The sequence below is a fragment of the Balaenoptera acutorostrata genome, chromosome 9 (assembly GCF_949987535.1).
Source record: "Balaenoptera acutorostrata chromosome 9, mBalAcu1.1, whole genome shotgun sequence".
Lineage (NCBI taxonomy): Eukaryota > Metazoa > Chordata > Mammalia > Artiodactyla > Balaenopteridae > Balaenoptera > Balaenoptera acutorostrata.
Window position 1 is genome coordinate 674,064 of NC_080072.1, and position 16,936 is coordinate 690,999.

The 16,936-nt window shown below is 66.0% G+C and overlaps 3 protein-coding genes across 11 annotated transcripts; 1 reads left to right on the forward strand and 2 right to left on the reverse strand.

The window, feature by feature from the left end:
• Positions 1–231: 231 nt before the first annotated feature.
• SLC25A22 (solute carrier family 25 member 22) lies at positions 232–8,243 on the reverse strand. Of its 3 annotated transcripts, none has more exons than XM_057553068.1 (10): positions 8,119–8,243; positions 4,882–5,023; positions 4,640–4,765; positions 4,371–4,426; positions 3,492–3,582; positions 2,628–2,746; positions 2,328–2,502; positions 2,092–2,246; positions 1,924–1,999; positions 232–1,845 (listed from the first exon to the last, which is right to left on the reverse strand). In XM_057553068.1, the coding sequence occupies exons 2-10, from the start codon at positions 4,899–4,901 to the stop codon at positions 1,695–1,697; spliced, it is 969 nt and encodes a 322-aa protein (XP_057409051.1). In that variant the 5' UTR covers positions 4,902–5,023; positions 8,119–8,243; the 3' UTR covers positions 232–1,694. The 3 variants fall into 3 exon arrangements, with proteins under 3 accessions (XP_057409051.1, XP_007171244.2, XP_007171245.2); XM_007171182.2 differs by lacking the exon at positions 8,119–8,243 and adding an exon at positions 6,076–6,189; XM_007171183.2 differs by lacking the exon at positions 8,119–8,243 and adding an exon at positions 5,971–6,063.
• Positions 7,546–8,439, forward strand: PANO1 (proapoptotic nucleolar protein 1). The gene is given in 4 exon segments (XM_057552388.1): positions 7,546–7,660; positions 7,779–7,930; positions 7,932–7,999; positions 8,001–8,439. Coding segments are annotated over 4 exon segments (774 nt in total).
• Positions 8,440–8,756: 317 nt separating this feature from the next.
• Positions 8,757–16,848, reverse strand: PIDD1 (p53-induced death domain protein 1). Of its 7 annotated transcripts, XM_057553061.1 has the most exons (16): positions 16,825–16,848; positions 13,391–13,770; positions 12,541–12,954; positions 11,993–12,202; positions 11,852–11,906; positions 11,495–11,696; positions 11,292–11,417; positions 11,021–11,200; positions 10,795–10,942; positions 10,544–10,679; positions 10,312–10,462; positions 10,096–10,219; positions 9,900–10,018; positions 9,708–9,821; positions 9,371–9,570; positions 8,757–9,144 (listed from the first exon to the last, which is right to left on the reverse strand). In XM_057553061.1, the coding sequence occupies exons 2-16, from the start codon at positions 13,692–13,694 to the stop codon at positions 8,886–8,888; spliced, it is 2,742 nt and encodes a 913-aa protein (XP_057409044.1). In that variant the 5' UTR covers positions 13,695–13,770; positions 16,825–16,848; the 3' UTR covers positions 8,757–8,885. The 7 variants fall into 7 exon arrangements, with proteins under 7 accessions (XP_057409044.1, XP_057409050.1, XP_057409043.1 ...); XM_057553067.1 differs by lacking the exon at positions 10,312–10,462 and having other exon boundaries at positions 10,463–10,560; XM_057553060.1 differs by having other exon boundaries at positions 10,312–10,679.
• Positions 16,849–16,936: the final 88 nt, after the last annotated feature.

The window sequence follows — 16,936 nt, forward strand, 5'->3', positions numbered from 1 at the left end:
GATCCCAAGGGCAGCTTAGAGTCAGGGAGGTGAGGGGCCGAGGCTGGCTTTTCCGCAACCCCATCCCAGATTGTGAGGGAGTCAGGAGGTCACTCCGCCCAGGACCCCCTCCAGCCAGTGTGCCCGTCAGTGGGTGGGCAGACGGACCCAGGACTGCCGGGTGAGGGGAGCCAGTTACCAGGAGGGCGCCCTTCCCCTCCTCACCCCTACCAGAGTCTCAGAGAAGAGGCATCTATTTAGAATATTTATTTATCTTCTTACATGACAAGACACAAAAAGTTACAACTTCTTAAAACTCTTGAATTTGAAAGAAAAAAAATATAATTCTGTAAGCAGCAGCAGCAGCAGCTTCCAAGGTACAGATGTGACGGGAGAGGGCAGCTCCCAGGAACAACCGTGAACTGGGGGGCCCAGGCCTGAGCCCCAGGTAGTGTCACTGGGAAGGGGCCTCCAGGGAGGGGCCCGGGGGGTGGGGGAACACAGCACCGGCACATCAGATCAATCACCAACACGATCACGTGGCTGGGGACACGGCAGGGCAGGGTGAGCCCCTGCCTCAATTCACAACATCAGTGGGAGGGGGGCGCTGGGAGGGCGGAGCTTTACTAAGTGTGGGGGGGAGGCCGTGTGCAGAGGCCCAGAGAGCAGGGTGGGCCCTGGGAAGACTGGAGGAGCAGCTCCTGGCACCCCTGCAAGAGGAGCAGATGCTCCCAGGCTCCAGACTGGTCCTCGTGCCTGCCCTCCCCTATGGCCAATCCTGCACCAGGGTGGTGGTCTCAGAAGAGGGGTCTAGTAAAGGTGCAGCAGGAGGGGGCAGGCCGGAGAGATGAATTTCTGGACGGGGGCAGTGGGGAGTCTAGGGCACACACAGCACACGTGTGCGCGCGCGCACGCACACGCACGCACACACACGCGCCTGGCCACGTGGGGAAGGGCAGCAGTCCCCCCGACAGCCCCGTCCCTGAGGGGCCAGGCCAGCAAAGGGCTGCCACCAGCTGCTCCCCACAACATTCGTACATGCGCCCCGACTTCACACGCTCTGGGTCCCCAGCCTGGGGTGGAGGCCAAGGGGCCTACCAGGAGGGAGGCTGGGTCCCACAGTGGGGGCGGGGAACCTGTCCTGGGAGTCAGAACGCAGGGTGACCCCCAGCCTAGGATTCCTGGCTCAATATGGGGGGCAGGAGAGCCCAATCCTCCCGCAAGGCTGGCCAAGGCGAGAACAGCAGCAGGGGAGGCTGGACGGACAGACGAAGGGATGGACAGAGCCACTTGTGCTCAGCAAGTTAATAAATAGGTTTGTGCAGGGTCCCCTCTGTGGACTAGGGGCCAAGCCTCAGGGACGGGAGCTGGTAGACTGGAGGGGAGGGTCCAGCTTGCCCAGCCCAGGCCTGGGGGCCCCCAGTCCAGAGACCAGCTCTGTCCCTGGGGGTCAGGCAGGGGCAAAGGTGGGCAGGGCTGGCTCCAGGAATGTAAAGATTTCTGAGTTTTCTACATAAGTAAGACATTGATCCCAGCGGTCGTGCAGGCAGGACCCCACCAGGCCCACGTGTGCACACCGTGTGGACCCTGCACCCCTTCCTCCCCCACCCCAAGTCCATGTGGGGAGAGACTCTCTCGCATCATCCGGGGGGGTTGCCTGGCCCTGGCCCCACTCTGGGCCCGCTCAGCTGGAGGGCGTGGGGGGGCTGCCGGGCTCAGGGCTGGACTCGCGGCAGCCCCAGCAGGGTCTCGGCGATGCCCAGGAAGTAGACCACCTGAGCAATGCCGAACAGCGGGGCGATGACCAGGGCGCGGCAGTAAGCACCCTTCAGGAAGGCTGTGGGGCCCTCGTTCCGCAAGATCTTCCTGTGGGGAGAGGGGGGTCAGAGCCGCAGGGCTGGGGCCGCCCCACCCCCGCCCCGCACCCCCCGGGGCCTCGCCCACCTGGCGCAGTCCAGGAACCCCGAGTAGGTGTCCTCGTTGACGCCGCGCTGGAGCGTCTGGAGCCGGGTCTTCACCACTGCAGGGGGCGTGCGGGTCAGTGTGGGCCCCTCACCGCCGACCCCACTCCTCAGCCCCGTCCCCGACCCGGGCCCAGGCCTGGGCACTGACCGTCACAGGGGTTGACAGCCACGGCAGCCGTGCTCCCAGCCATGCAGCCGGCCAGGAAGGACACGTAGAAAGGAGACTTCTCCCCAGATGCCGGCCGGCCCAGCTGGTTCAGGTTGGCAAAGAGGGGGAAGTAGACGATGGAGAAGGGGACGTCCCTGCGGAGGGAGGGCGGTGGTGATGGCTGGGAGGTGGGGGGCAGGTGGGCGGGCCGCTCCCGACCCTCCCTGCCCCCCTACCTGAGCAGCGTGGCCCCCAGTCCCTTGTAGAGGCCGGCGATGCCGCGGCTCCGCAGCAGGTCCCGGGTCAGCTGAGTGGCTGTGGGCCGGGGTGCAGCTGGAGCCTCCATGGAGGGCTGGGCACCCCCCCCGCCGGAAAGCTGGGCTTGGCCAGATAGGGTCTTCCTCTGGGCGGCTGGGGAGAAAGGGGACGGCCTGCTGGTCTCCCTCTTGGCACGAGGCACGAGGTGGTAGCAGGGCAGGGGCCTGGCTAGTTCCCCCGCCCAGCTGCCTTGCTGCCCCGCCGCCCCGCGCCCTCACCAATGCGGCCCGCGTCCTGGAGCTGGATCTTCAGCATCTCCATGGGGGTGGTCACGATCACCTGGCAGGTGCCGGCCCCACAGCCCGCCAGCATCTCCTTGAACAGGGTCAACTTCTTCCTGTAGTAAAGAGGGTGGGGCTTCAAGGAAGAGTCAGAGGCCCCTGCTGCCCAGGGGGCCTCCCCATGCGCCCAGGAGTGAGGAGGCATGGGAGGGGTGGAGGCGGAGGCAGCCCTGTGGGGTACAGATCCCCACAGCCTCAGACACCCTCCAGGTTCTCCAGCAACAGGCACTGAGCCCAAGAGACAGATGGCTCCTGGCAGGGCCAGGGAAGGGCCGAGGGGCCGGTGTTGAGCAAAGAGAAATGGAGTCGGGGGGGCTGTTCAAGTGCTCCAAGGGACTACTGCCCTTTCAGCCCCACCCTCGGGTGATGGGGAAAACTGGTCTGTGCCCCCCAAATCCCAACCTACAAGGGGCATCAGGCAGTGGCTGGGGGCCAAGGACCCCTGGGGCTTGGGCACCAATGACTCAGCATCTGGGGACAGAGGAGGAGGGGGAGGAGGGGGAGGAGGGGAGGAGGGGGAGGAGGAGAGGGGAGGAGGGGGAGGAGGAGGAGGGGAGGAGGAGGAGGGGAGGAGGAGGGGGAGCAGGATGGGAGGAGGAGGAGGGGAGGAGGAGGAGGGGAGGAGGAGGAGGGGAGGAGGGGGAGGAGGAGGAGAGGGAGGAGAGGGGAGGAAGAGGAAGAGGAGGCCCTGCAAGGTCAGGGAGAGGGGCCCCAGGAGGACAGAGCCTTCGTCCTTTGTCTGGAAGCACAGACCCCTCCCCCTCACGACCCTGGCCCCCAGCAGCCGGCCGAGCCCCTCACCCGTCCTTGGAGAGCTGATATCGGAAGAAGTCATTGGCTGCCAGCTTGATGGCCTTCTCGGGGGTGACGAGGGTCAGGTTCACGGCGGCGCCTGTGTGGCACACGGGGGAGCACAGACAGGTCAGTGGCCTGGGCTGGGGAGGCTCTCCGCCGGCAGTCGCCTCCCAGTTGACAAAGCCTGCCCCCCGTCACTCCTGGGCCGCGTCCTCCTGCCCTCTTGCCCACATTTGTGCCTGGCGGGGGTGGCACCAGCGGGCCAGGCAGTGCCTTCTTCAGGCACTCCGCTCAGCCTCCCACATAACCCTCCCAGTCCAGTGGGCGGCCTCCCTGAGGGACACCTCCCCTGGGCTACAGACGTGCTCGTGTTGGGGCTCTGGGTAAGGCCACGTCCGGCCTGGCGCAGGTCAGAGCTGGGGAGGCAGTGGCGAGCCCCTCTCAGCGGCGAGGACTCAGGGCTGCACAGCATCTGGGCAAATCCAGGCTTGGAGATTGTCTCCTAAGCTGCTTTGCAGTAATGACCCCATCCCTCCCAATCTCCTGGCACAGACAGGGTCCCACCCATCCCGGGAGGCAGGGGAGGGGGCTGCGGCCACTGTGGTAGAGTGTCCTGCCATGCTGTGCACTGGTAGTGAGTGGGGGACGGGGCTGAGAACTGCTGTGCCCCAGAGATCCCACCCCCTGTCCCCCTAGCACCCAGGGCCCAGCTGATGACCCCCGGTGCAAGTGCAGCCAGCCCCCACGGGACAGGTCCACACTGTCACACCAGGCCCAGGTACGCTGCCCTGCCCTGGCTTCCCACCTGCCTCCCCGCCGCTGTGGTAGGACCCCTCTGGGGCTGCAGAAGGGTGCTACCCAGGCCTCCCCCGTGCCCAGCCTCACCGCGGTACATCCCGAAGTAGCCCTCTGAGCGGATGGTCTTGATGAGGCAGTCAGACCTACAGCCCAGGGGGTGGGAGCGAGCAGGGGATCAGCCTGGCATCCAGCAACGGCCCCAGCCCTGACCCGGGGAGGAGCTCCCCCAGGCCTGCCCCCCCTCAGTTTCCCCTTTGGTTTAACAGGAGGCGGGGGGGGGGACACGGGAGCAGAGCGCACAAGTCTGCCCCACACCCATGGCTCCACGCCCGCTACCCCCTGCCCGGCAGGCTCACATGCTGGTGTACAGACGCTGGCCATTCTGCTGGTTCTGCAGCCTCGTCTTGGCCAGGTCGATGGGGAACACGCAGGTGACCCCGATCAGCCCAGCGATGCCGCCATTGATGAGCTTGGCTGGCAGACTGTGTGGGCAGAGGGAGTGTCAGGACGACCTCCTCGGCCATAGGTCGACCTCCTCGGCCATAGGTCGGCGGGGAGGAGAGGGCAGGGGTGGGGTGAGGCTGGGTGGGGTTCTGACCTGATCTGCTTATCAGCCATTTAACTCGGGAGCACTCAGGTAGGAGCCGCAGAGGTGGATGCCAGACAGGGGAGGTGGCGCTGGAGGAGGGGGAGGGGCGGTCCTCTACTTCCAGGGGAGCTTGAAAACCAACACTTCTGTCCTAGAAGAAAGAGGGGCCTGGGATCAGCGGGGGTGGGCAGACCCACCGCTCAGAGGTACACCAGAGGAGGAAGCCCCCCAGCCTCCCTCCCAGGTCTCCTGAAGGTGCCCCAAGCCCCTCCCCGCAGCGCCCCCTCCCAGGCTGGGGCCCTCCGCACGTCCTGGGCGTGCAGTGTGCGGTGAAGCGCTGCCGCTTGGCCCCATCCCTGGGCCACCCGGCTTCCCCTCAAGGCCCCCTCCACCGGCTGCGTCCTCCCAGCTGGCCTCGCTCGCTCACGTGCGCGGAGCCCTTTAAAGGGCCAGGCGCCTCTGGGGAGGCAGCAGCAGGGGACGGGGCCAGCACTCCGGTCAGGGCACCTCCACCCCTGGACTGGGCTGTGACGGCCCCCATCCTTGAGCAGAGGCAGCGGGCACCTGCCCTCTTCAGGAGGGGGGTGAGAGTGCCCCAGGATCCACACTGGGGCTCAGCTCACAGCTGCCCGGTAGATGCTGCCCCCACTCCCGTGGCAACTCCACGCTGGACCCCCAGACCATCCGCTCCCCTGGTGACCGGAGAAGTGCCAATGCAGCCACAGCCAGCCCTGTGCCCACCCTCCCAGGAATTTCACCCCCAGACTCACACCCACACACCCCCCCACACACACCCACACACCCACACACACACGGAGGAAGCCAGCGACCAGGACCTCTGGGAGGGGGATGGCTGACCTTCCGAGGCTCCCTGGGGCTAGTCCCCCAGCTACTCCAGGGGTGCAGAGACAAGAGGCCCCTCTCTCTAGGGGCAGGGTTGGGGAGCCAAAGCCAGCCTCGGGGGCCTCCTATGGGGGGGCACAGCCATAAAAACTGGGCTGTGGGGTCCTCCCCCCCCACTCTGGCCCCCTCAGAGGCCAGCTGTCACAGGCTCCCACCCGAAGCTCTGCCACCCAGGGTCACACGGCTGGCTCACACCTGTCGTCCCTCCGAGGACTGGTGACCTTCACCTCAGCTTTCCTGGGCCGGGATGTCCCCTGCCTCCTCATCAGCCCCTCCGCCCCCCGCCGCGGTCCCGCTCACCCCAAGGTGCACCGGACCGGCTCCTCCTCCGAGACTACAGCCCGCGGGCGGGCGGAGGAGATCCAGCGGCCGAGGGCGGCGCCGGCTGCGGGGATTGGCTGCGGGGCGGGGCGGGGCGGGGCGGGCCTGAGGGGGGTGGTGACTTTCTCTTTCACTTTGGGCGGGATGAGGCTCCCTGCCCCTGTGGGAGAAGGGATGAGAAGGGGGTGTGACAGCTTCTGGGAGGCAGGGACTGGCCTCGGAGCCCCCTCCAGCCCGTGGGGCAGTGGGGCAGACTCGGGCTGACCCAGCCAAGCCACGCAACCGGTTCACAGGGACCCCAGACCCTGACCACCCTGCCCCCAGCTGCCCCATGGGTTTCTGTCTGCAGCCTGCAGGCTGCATCTGCCTAGGGCCCTGGGACCCCAAGGATAGGGCTCTCTCTGCGCCCAGGCATGGGGCATCTGGTGCCATGGGGTGGAGATGGGTCTGTGTCCACTCGTGCCTGTGGGACTTGTGGGTCTTTTGGGGGAAGGTGAACTTCAGGGAAGACTCATGCTGGAGCAGAGAAAGACATGCTTGTCTGCTGGAAAGGCCAGGGAGGGGGTGGCTGGGCCTCAGAGGCCACTGGCTGCCACCCATAGGCCTGTTCACCTGGCAGGTCCAGAGGGCATGGGAACCAGCACTCCCAGAGCCCTCTGCCCTGCCAAGCTGCACACCACCCCCCCCCCACTCGCCCAGGGCCTCAGTGCCAGGACCTGCTTCTCCATGCCCCACCCTGCAGAGAGGAGTCTGACCTCTGCACTTCAACCTGACCCTCTCTTCCCACCCCCACCCTCCCCCACCCTCCCCCACCCTCCAGGTGTAGACTGGCCACAGCCGCCTCTCTCCACTGTCCCAGACCCTTGGGGGCAAAGTCCACATCCTGCCCTATGGGGACTGAGTGAGCCCTGCCTCCCGTCTGGGGTAAGGGACATCTGGATGATGGGGGCCCCGGAAGTCAGACAGACTATCCAAGGTGGGGAGGAGAGCAGTTGTCCCAGGAAGACAGGCAGCTCTGGGGTCCCACATCACACTCTGCCGGCTGGAATGGAGAAGACGGTTGCAGAACTGAGAACAGTGGGGCGAGTGGGCTCTGCCGGGGGACGATTGGCAAGGGGTCCTCCGGACCCTGAACGCTCCTTTTTCTGTCCTCACTCAGTGTTCCCACACCCTGCTCATGAGACAGCTTGGAGGGCCCTCCCCTTGCGCCCCCATGTTGCCATAGAAACCTGGCAGCCACAGCCAGGCCTGAGGCCCCAGGGCTGTCAGCCCTCCCTGTACCCCCTCCGGTTCCCCGCAGCCTGGTAAAGTGGGGTTGCAGGCAAGGCTGTGAACATCGCAGCTCACAGAGACCACCCACAGGACGATGCTGCTGCTTCCAGGCCCCCCAGAGGTAAAATCTCCCACAAATGAAGCCGCTGAGCTCCCCCACCCCCCCAAAAAAAGGCAATGGGGGTGAGGCTCAGAGTCTGAGACTGGCCACTTGCTCCCCATTCAATCTCCCCCAGCGCCTTCCCCCCGGGGAGGCGCTTTCTGTCCAGCCGTCTGGAGGGGCGCCAAGCCGGTGACAAAGGAGGCGCGGGGGGTGGGAGTTCAGGGCTCCGCTTGGAGGACGGCTCAACTCCCCGTCTCGCTGGAGGGGGTCCGGACGGGGCCCGGACGGCCACGCTGTCCCCATCCAGGCGATGGCGACTCCAGCCAAGCACGTGTCCACATACGTCCAGCAGGGCCCCACGTGTGTCCCCCCTACAGCCGGGCTTCTGTTCCTTGGCCACCGGCCCCCGTCTCCTACCCCGCGGGGACACGTGTGCGCGGGGAGCGCGCCCGGCACCGCCCGGGGCCGAGCACGGCCTCCCACACTCCAGCGGCAGCGGGTCGCAGCATCCGCCGGCGCGGGCCCCGCAGGAGCCTCCTCGTCCGGGCAGATGTCACCTCCCACAGCCGTCGTGGTGCCCCTCGCCCCCGTAGCCGGGCTGCACTCGGGTGGGCGCCGCGGAAGGGAGCCGCCCCGCGGGCACTCACCGCGCGCTCTGCCGCCGCCGCCGCCGCTCTCGCCTCCCCGCCGCGACGCGCGCCCGGCTTCACCTAAGCGCGGGGGCGCGTCCGCTCGGCGCCGCGCGCGCTCCGCCCCCGGTCCTCGGCCCGCTCGCAGCCTCCGGCTCCCTCTCCCGGCCGCCGCGGCCACTGCGCCCGGCGGGCCACAGCCCAGCGCCAAGCCCTCACCCTAGGTCCCCAAGGGTCTTCCCTGCGTGTCCGGCCTCGCGCCCGTCCATGGGCCGGGGACCAGGGACTACTCCCGTCGGGCCAGCGGATGGCGAGGTGCGCTGGGACGAGGTGTCCTAGGGGAGGAGCGGTGCTGGGAGGGGACTGAACTGGCCAAGCACCCGCCCCTCACCGCCACCAAAGGGCAGATATGCAATCCCGCACAGGGTGACTTTGTATCCATCGGGGCTGCGGCCGTTACTTTGTAGCTGGGGCCCCCTCTCTCGCAGAGATCAGGACCAAGAGGAGGCGCTGAGCCGGAGACAAGCAGGAGCGAGGGCTGTGGGGAAGCCCGTGCACAGGCCGCCTCGCAGCAGGGGCCAGGCCTCTGATCTGGCCTCCGCATGCCTTCCGCCTGCCTCTCCACCCAGCAAATAAACTGAGCTCTGAGACAGCAGCCAGGATGGTGCACGTTTGTTACACAAGGAGGAGAGGGTCACTGTCCCCATACCCAGGGAAGGTTTGAAAGTGGGCGCCTCTAACCATTGGCCAGAGGATGTCAGGGACCAGCCCAAAGTCGGTAGGTTCTAGGCCTGGGCAGGCTCGGCGGATTGTGATGCTGAAGAGCCAGGTGGGCCAAGGTCCCCGGGGGCCAGGCTTGTGCGCTGGATGCCCTCCTGGTACTTGCGGCGGCCAAGCTCCAAGACAGCCCGCACCTCTTCGGCCACGTCCCGCCGGTCACTCTGCTCCAGGGCCTGCACGAGGAGCCCCACGGCCCCTGGCTGCCCAGCCTGGCGCTCAGCCCAGGAGAAGAGCATATGGCGGATCTGCCCATCCAGGTCGTCCCTGGGGGGACAGGGGAATGGTGAGGGAGGGGCCCAGCCCAGGACCACCCGCCACACCCAGGGTCTTGATCACCCTCCCAAGATGGGTTCCTTTCTCCCCGGGGCCAGGGGTGGCCAGACCCTCCCTTTCCTGACTATTTGCCCTGCCCCCACCTCCCCTGTACAGAACTTCAGCCAGCCTCCAGTAGGCAGGCCAGCAGTGGGAAGGGAGGCTCAAAAGAACTCACCGGAACTCATGCCGGATGCGCTGCAGCTCACGGTAGGGCAAACCCAGGTGCAGGGCCACGGCTGGCCAGTCAGGGCCCAGGCGGCCGGCCACATTTAGCAGGTTGCTCTGTGTCAGGAACCCAGTCTCGGCGTCGCCCAGGTTCAGAGGTGCCAGGGAGAGGCCAGCCCCCTGCCCTGGGCCCTCGGATCCCCGCAGTCTCTGTGGGGAGGACGCAGTGGCAGTGAGCCCTGGCCCCGCCAGGAGCAGAGGGCACCCGAGCGACCACCTCTGTGCCCAGGCACATACCCCTGGCCACCCCCTTCCCCCTCACACACGCTCCCCCCGCCAGGCTGCACCGGCAGCTTGATGGGCAGAGTGGCCATCCACGGGGCGTCTGCACCCCTCTTCTGCCGAGCAGCCCCCGCCTCCTCAGGCACCTCCTCTGGCACCTCTCCCCGGTAGAAGGACACCTGTGGGTGGGATGAGGTGGGCTTCAGTGCTCCGGCCTCGGCCCAGGCAGCCCGGGGGCCCCTACCCCGTTGGCCCACCTGGCCCCTCACGGCCTGAGCCCGCCGGTCCAGGGTTGTGGTCACGTACACCTCCTTCAGGTTCTTCAGGTGTGAGTAGAAGACGAAGCACACCCTGCCCTCCACACAGTCTGGACGGTCTGGGGGCAGGGGGTGGGCTCAGCAGAGACTGCGGGGACAGGCCCCAGGGTCCCTTCTCCGGGCGCAGGGAGCCTACCGGCATCCACGTCGATGCCCCTCTCGAAGGCAGCGAAGAACTTCTCACCCTCAAACATCTCCACGGTGTCTGAGGGCTCCGGGCCGCGGTACCGCTCCAGCAGCCGCCGCAAGGTGCTATCCACCTGCGGGGACGACCCACTGGCTGGGAGCCCGATGCCCTGGCCCCCGGCCCCCGCCCCGCCCCGCCCTCCCAGCCCTCTGCCCCCACCCCCACCTTGTTGCGGGGCAGGCACTGCAGCAGGACCTGCTCGGGGTCCCGGCGCCTCTGCAGCGCAATGAGGTTCACGCGGTGCAGCCGCAGCCGCTCCCAGGCCTTCCGCGCCAGGCCCCCCACGCAGGTCTTGGTGGTGTACCAGAGCCAGTACCTGGGAAGGCTGGGGGTGAGTGGGGTGCGCACACCGGGGCGGGCGTGGGGGACCGAGGAAGCGGAGGGGGGGGCCACTGACCAGGAGAAGCGCGTGACCTGGAAGCGAGCATACAGGTGGGTGAGCTCCAGTGCCACCTGCGCCGTGATGTCATCCCAGGTGGCCGCGGGAGGGGCCCGGTACAGCAGGTGCAGGTGCGAGCGGTCCAGACTCAGGCCTGTGGGTGGCAGGGGGCCACAGGCTGAGGCCTCCCTGCCCGGGGCCCCCCTTCTGAGCACTGTCCCCCCCACCCCGTGGCTACAAGTCCAGGAGGCCACACAGCCGCCTCTCACCTGTGACGCCGGGGGGCAGAGGCAGTTGCACGGTGACCGGCCGAAGGAAGCTGGGGGGGCCGCTCTGGGAGAGGTAGAGCAGGGGGCTGGCGGCCGCCTCAGGCTCTCCCAGCAGGGCCGGCAGTTCTCTGCTGCCCACGCGCACCACCTGGAGCAGAGGGCACCCGAGCGATCACCTCTGTGCCCAGGCACCACCCGCCACCCTTGGCAGCTGCCCTGCCCGTACCTGCATGCGGACATGACAGGGCTGCTCAGTGGCCCCAGGGGGGAATGTGACCTTGACCCCAGGATGTCCTGAGGAGCACAGCAATGTCCCCTCTGGTGGTACCAGGCAGGCGTCAGACACAGGGCGCGAAACCACGAGGAACCAGGAGAAGTGAGGCACCTGGCAGCGAGCCCAGAGCCGCTGGGCGTGGGGGGTGCAGAGGGACAGGGTCAGGGACAGGTGGGCGAAGGCAGAGATGCTCCCTTCCCAGATGGGCCTGGACAGCCCTCACCTTGGGCGCCTCTTCCTCCAGGTGGGTCTCCAGGTCACTCCAGCTATTGTCACTCAGGGTCCTGACCACCACCTCACGGCAACGCCGGGCCCGTGGGGGCACAAAGAGCAGCCACAGGCCCACCTCCTGCCAGGCAAGCGTGGTGTGAGTGCCAGGGCCATGCCTGGGCCCTCCTCACCGGCCCCGACCCGCCCTGGCCGTGCCTTCTGGAAGGCCACCCCGTGGGGCTGCAGCTCCAGGACACCACTGAGCAGAGAGTCATGGGGACCCAGGGGGACGAGGCGTGGCTCTGGCAGCCACAGTCGATAGCGGATGGTAACAGGGGTAGCAGTGGCTCCCACGGGGAACTGCAGGCGGACACCGCAGGCCAGGGTCACAGAGCAGCCTAGGGGGGTCACGGCGAAGCTGAGGGAAGAGAGGGTGGACATCGGGTCAGACACAGCAGGGTCCCATATGTCTGAGTCTGGCACCCTGGGCAACTCTAGGAGATCCCCGAGGCACGGGCAGGTGTACAGAGTGGACAGATGCTTCTGCAGCCCGGCCCCTCCTCCACACCATACCTGTCCAGATCTGAAGTCAGCAACAGCCTGGGCATTTCTGGGACCACGGGTGTCCCTGTGGAAGGGCAGATGGGTTGTTAGGACGGTGACGACACCTGCGCCCTGTCTGTGGTCTGGCCCTGTCCCCACCAGCGAGCCTACCTGGAGGACTGTGGGGGGCAGGGCTAGGCCCACCCAGGGGGTTTCCTTGCAGGCGCACGAAGGGGGCATCCAGTAGCTCAGGGGGCACGTCCTGGAGCTGGTTGTCCCTCAGGTCGAGCCGGGTGAGCAGCGGGAGGCGGGCCAGGCCGGCAGGCACCGAAGCCAGAAGGTTGCTGTGCAGAACGAGGAGCCGTAGGGACCGCAGGCCCGCTGCAGGAGTGCCAGCTTAGGGCCAGCGGAGGACCGCACAGGGCCACCCCACCCCTGGAGCGCCAGGCCAGGCCGCTCACGCTGGGGCCTCCCAGAGAAGCCCTTTCAGTCTCTGCCCTTTGCCTGGACGAGAGAGCTCGGGCAGGCCTGCGCAGGGAGCCTCGACAGCCAGGGAAGTGGGGGGCAAGCAAGGGCTGCCGAGGGGGGCGAAGGCTCAAGGTGGGCCAGCCTGTGCGCGCGAGGCCCTGCGGAGAGAGGGCTGCGGGACAGGGCAGGTTGGGCAGTGGCCGACAGGCCGTCAGGCCCATCAGGCCCAGGGAGCCAAGGCTGCGACTCACCAAGGGAGGCAGGGAGGCCCTGCAGCCGGTTGGAGGCCAGGTTGAGCTCGGCCAGGCTGCTCAGGCCTCCGATCTCCGGGGGCAGAGCATCCAGCAGGTTCTCAGAGAGATCGAGGCGCTGCAGGGTGGACAAGGACCCCAGTGCTGTGGGCAGCGTTTGCAGGCGGTTGTGGGTGGCAGCGAGGAAGGTGAGGGCGGGGAGGGCCCCCAGGGCCTCAGGCAGCTCTGAGAGGCAGTTATGAGAGAGCAGGAGGGCACCCAGGCCACACAACTGCGGGACACAGGCTGGCAACGTCTCCAGGCTGTTGAAGCTCAGGTCCAGGTGGGCCAAGTGGGCCAGGCCACTCAGGCTGGCGGGCAGCGTGGCGACGGAGCCCCGGAGGCAGGCACCCAGAGCGTCCCGATGTTGCCCACCTGGGTGGGGGAAAGGCAGACATGGCCCTCAGAGCCAGAGTCCCAGGTCCCAGCTCAGCCCTGCCAGCCAGGGAAATAGGTGCATGGAAACACAGACCTCCACCCCAACCCCACCAAGACAGCGAGAGATGGACACAGATACTGGAGAGTCACCAGCAGATGAAGGAGGCAGCGACAGACAACACAGGCTCGACTCAGCTGACAGTCATCACCCGTGACCCACCCCAGGAAAAATACCCACACTGAGGTCTGCTGGAGACCCCACTGGCAGCTGCCAGGTCCAGGAGCCCAGGCTCAGCCACCTTCCTCTTGGGGGAAAAGGGGTTGGGTAGCGCTGTGCAGAGAACAGTGATGAGGCTGGGACCGGGGTTTGCCTTTCAGGACCAAGAAGCAGAGGCAGGAGCTAGCGACGAGGCTGGGACCAGGTGGGGCTCACCTTTGAGGACCAGGGAGCGGAGGCGTGGCAGGCTCCAGGACAGACGCGCCAGGGTGGCCTGCAGCAGCTGAGGGTCCTCGTGGCCACTCAGCCGCAGGAACTCCACCTCCAGCAGCTGACGGACCTGCTGGGCACACAGGTGCAGCAGCCGGTGGCAGCCCCTGGGGTATAGGTCCAGGCTCAGCCGGTTCCCAACCAGGAGAGGGGGTGCCCCCAGTCCTGCATCCACAGCATCTGTAGCATCTCTTGCAGCATCTTCTACGGCCGCTGTCTCGGGCTCCAGCCCCTCCGCCACCGCAGCCATCGCCCACCGGCTGTCCTCGGGGGCCAGACATGTCCCAGCTCGCCAGGCAGGCCTGCTCAGGCAGGGCCCAGGGAGGCTGCAGAGTCAGGGGGAGGAGTGGGTAGGAGGGGGCTGGGCGTCCTCTAGCCAGAGGAAGGGGGACGCTGGCTGGGGGGAGCTCTTGAGCCAGGCCAGCTGGTCCAGAGCCCAAAGCCTAGGCTGGACAGATCGTCGCTGAAATGGGGCCGGGGAATAGGACTCCCGCTGGGAAGGCAGCAGGCAGGGAGACCTCTGTGTGCAGAGGGGCCTGGGGACGTGCTTGAGGGAGGGGGGAAAAGTGAGGCTTCACGTCCCAAATCTGGAAACTTGACAAGGGACTCCTAGAGATGTCAGGTCCTATTCCACCCCCCACCCGCTCTGGGTCCAGCCCCACCTCCAACCTTCACATTCCTCGGCTTTGACCAGAGGTCCCGGCTCTCATCTACCACGTGGGGCCGGTGTTCCAGGCACGGGCCGGGTGATCGTGCCCGCGTATGTCAGAGCAGTGAGTGTGAGGGGGTTCCTAAGGACCGGACCCCACTTCCTGGCGCCTGGAGGTGGGCTCCCCGCCACTTCCAGCTCGCACCTCGGTCCGCGGACGAGGTCGGTGCACCGCGCAGTCGCGGCCCCCACCGCTCGGGGCGGGTCCCGGGCGGGAGAGCACGCCCTCCCCCGCCGCCCTCCCCACGGCGCGCCCGCGGCCCGCGCGTCACCTGCGCTCCCGGCGGCGCGTTTCCGGGCCCCGCCGTATCGGAAGCTCGCCTCATGTCCGGCGAGGGTCCGCAGGCCGGGATCTCAGTGTCCCTCCCGCCCCGCCCGCCCTCCGCCGGTCGCCGCCCTGCTGCACTCAGCTTCCTGTAGGCCTGCGTGCCTCTGCCGTCCAGCCTTCCGCGGGAGGGCCCGCGTTGCGCGCCACCAAACCCAACCTTTCAGAGGTTCTCGGGCCCCGGGCCCGCTCTACTCTAGGGCTGTGCATTCCCGGCCCCATGTTGAAATGAGCTAGTGCGATCTCTGGCTGCAGGGCGTATCGGGTGCTGATCAAAGCTGCTGCCCCACACCCACCTCCTGCCAGAGGACAGCTCTGAGAATGTCCCAAGCCAGCCCCAAAGGCCTCCTCTCAAGCCCTGCAGAGCCTGGGCCCCAGCTCCAATGGCCCTACTTTTATGGTGATCACTGTGGGTCACATGCCCCCAGCAGTGGGCTTCCTCACATGCTGCCTCCTATCTTTCCGCATCTCACAAGGAAGGAAAAGGCGGCTCCGAGAGATCAGATGTTGCCCAAGGCCACTAGCTGGTGAGCGCCAAAGCCAAGGACCTCAAACCAGGTCTGTCTGACTCTCACGAGAACCTTCCCCACTGCTGCTTCCTCACCCCGCACAGTCAGTGCCTATAAACGGACACATGAACACATCTGCTCCTGCCTGTTCTGCCCCAAATGATACTGTGTGCACTCTCTTTCCTCCACCCTCCCCAGCTACCGCCATCCCTCCCACCCAGATGGGCAGTTCCCGCCAGGCCTCCATTCTCCCCAGCTCTTATCCCCACTTCAGTTTCCACATAGCTGCCAGAAGAATTTAAAACAAACAAAAAAACAATCACAGGAACATTACTCAGCCTTAAAAAGAAATGAAATCCTGACACATGCTATAATGTGGATGAACCTTGAGAGCATTACTCTAAAAGAAATAAGCCAGACACAAAAGGACAAATGCTGTATGATTCCACTTCTGTAAAGTCCCTAGAGCAGTCACATACATAGAAACGGAAAGTAAAATGGTGGGGGCCAGGGGCTGGGGGAGGGGAATGGGGAGCTACTGTTTAATGTGTATGGAGTTCTGTTTGAGAAGTTCTGGAGCTAGATGGGGGTGATGATTGCACAACAATGTCAATGCACCTAGTGCCCCTAAATTGCATGATTAAAATGGTTAAGTTTTGGGCTTCCCTGGTGGTGCAGTGGTTGAGAATCTACCTACCAATGCAGGGGACACGGGTTCGAGCCCTGGTCTGGGAAGATCCCACGCGCCGCGGAGCGACTAGGCCCGTGAGCCACAATTGCTGAGCCTGCGCGTCTGGAGCCTGTGCTCCGCAACAAGAGAGACCGCGATAGCGAGAGGCCCGCGCACCGCGATGAAGAATGGCCCCCACTTGCCGCAACTAGAGAAAGCCCTCGCACAGAAACGAAGACCCAACACAGCCATAAATAAATAAAATTTTTAAAAATGGTAAGTTTTACGTTATGTATTATTTTACCATTAAAAAATTTAAATAAAAACAATCACAACACTTTCTTGTGTGATTGCAGTTAAGTCCCATCCTTCCCAAATGGTTTCCCCACTTTACCGCAGCTGTGTGACCCTGAGCAAGAAAACCTTTCTACGCCTGACCTCATCTACACGACGGCGGGGGGCGGGGGGGGTGTACCGTGTGGCTTGCGTTAACAAACCAGTGCTTGGCGCTAACACGTGGGTTCACCTGCTGTCAGAGCCCGAATGGGCTGGCTGCTGCCTCAGAACCCATCTCCGGCCACCTTAGTTGGGCCTTTGCATCTGACCCCTGGGGCCTGACGCTCGCCCCACATCTTCGCAGGGCCGGCTCCTTCTCATCCTTCAGCCCCGTGGCAGTGTCAGCCTGGGACTGCGTCGTTTATTTACTTTTGTGTGTCCCCGCACTAGAACCTGAGTTCTGAGGAGGCAGAACCGGGCCTGTTCCCTCTCAGGACTGACGCCAGCCTGCAGCAGGATTCCTGACAAGAGAGTGAATGAGTGACGTGTGCTCCGTCCGCGTGGACCCTGAGATCTGTCCCGAGCCGACAAGGCCAGGGCGGGGTGGCGGGGGGAGTCACGCGGGATTCAGCACTCCTGGCTCCGCTCCTCGGGGCAGCGGTGACAGGGCCTCCCAGCTTCGGCCGGAGCCACCACCAAGGCGCTGGGCGGGGAGCAGCGGCTCGGTTCCGCGGTGTGAGCGCGCGGAGCGGCTCGCCCACCCCACTGGGCGGGCCGGACAGCGAACTCCTGTCCCCGCGGCTGGGAACCACCTGAGACCGAGAAGGTCAGCGGGCTGGACCAGTGCAATAGCGCCCGGGCCACGTGCGGCCCGCGCAAGCATCAGCGTACCCGCGTTTCCGGTAGCCATGCACCATGGGACTTGTAGTTTGCCGGCCGCGTCGGCCTCTCCCGCAGAGATGCGTCCAGGGCGTGGAGGCTGCGCTGCATGGTGGGAGCTGTA

Coding starts and splice junctions, on each gene's coding strand:
- SLC25A22 (XM_057553068.1), bottom strand. CDS start 4,901: ATGGCTGATAAGCAGATCAG. Junction 4,766..4,881: donor ATGGCTGATAAGCAGATCAG/GTCAGAACCCCA, acceptor CTGCCCACACAG/TCTGCCAGCCAAGCTCATCA. Junction 2,247..2,327: donor CTGGGGGCCACGCTGCTCAG/GTAGGGGGGCAG, acceptor CTCCCTCCGCAG/GGACGTCCCCTTCTCCATCG.
- PIDD1 (XM_057553060.1), bottom strand. CDS start 13,694: ATGGCTGCGGTGGCGGAGGGGCTGGAGCCCGAGACAGCGGCCGTAGAA. Junction 10,019..10,095: donor GGGCATCGACGTGGATGCCG/GTAGGCTCCCTG, acceptor CCCTGCCCCCAG/ACCGTCCAGACTGTGTGGAG. Junction 9,571..9,707: donor CTCTGCCCATCAAGCTGCCG/GTGCAGCCTGGC, acceptor TCCTCCCCACAG/AGACTGCGGGGATCCGAGGG.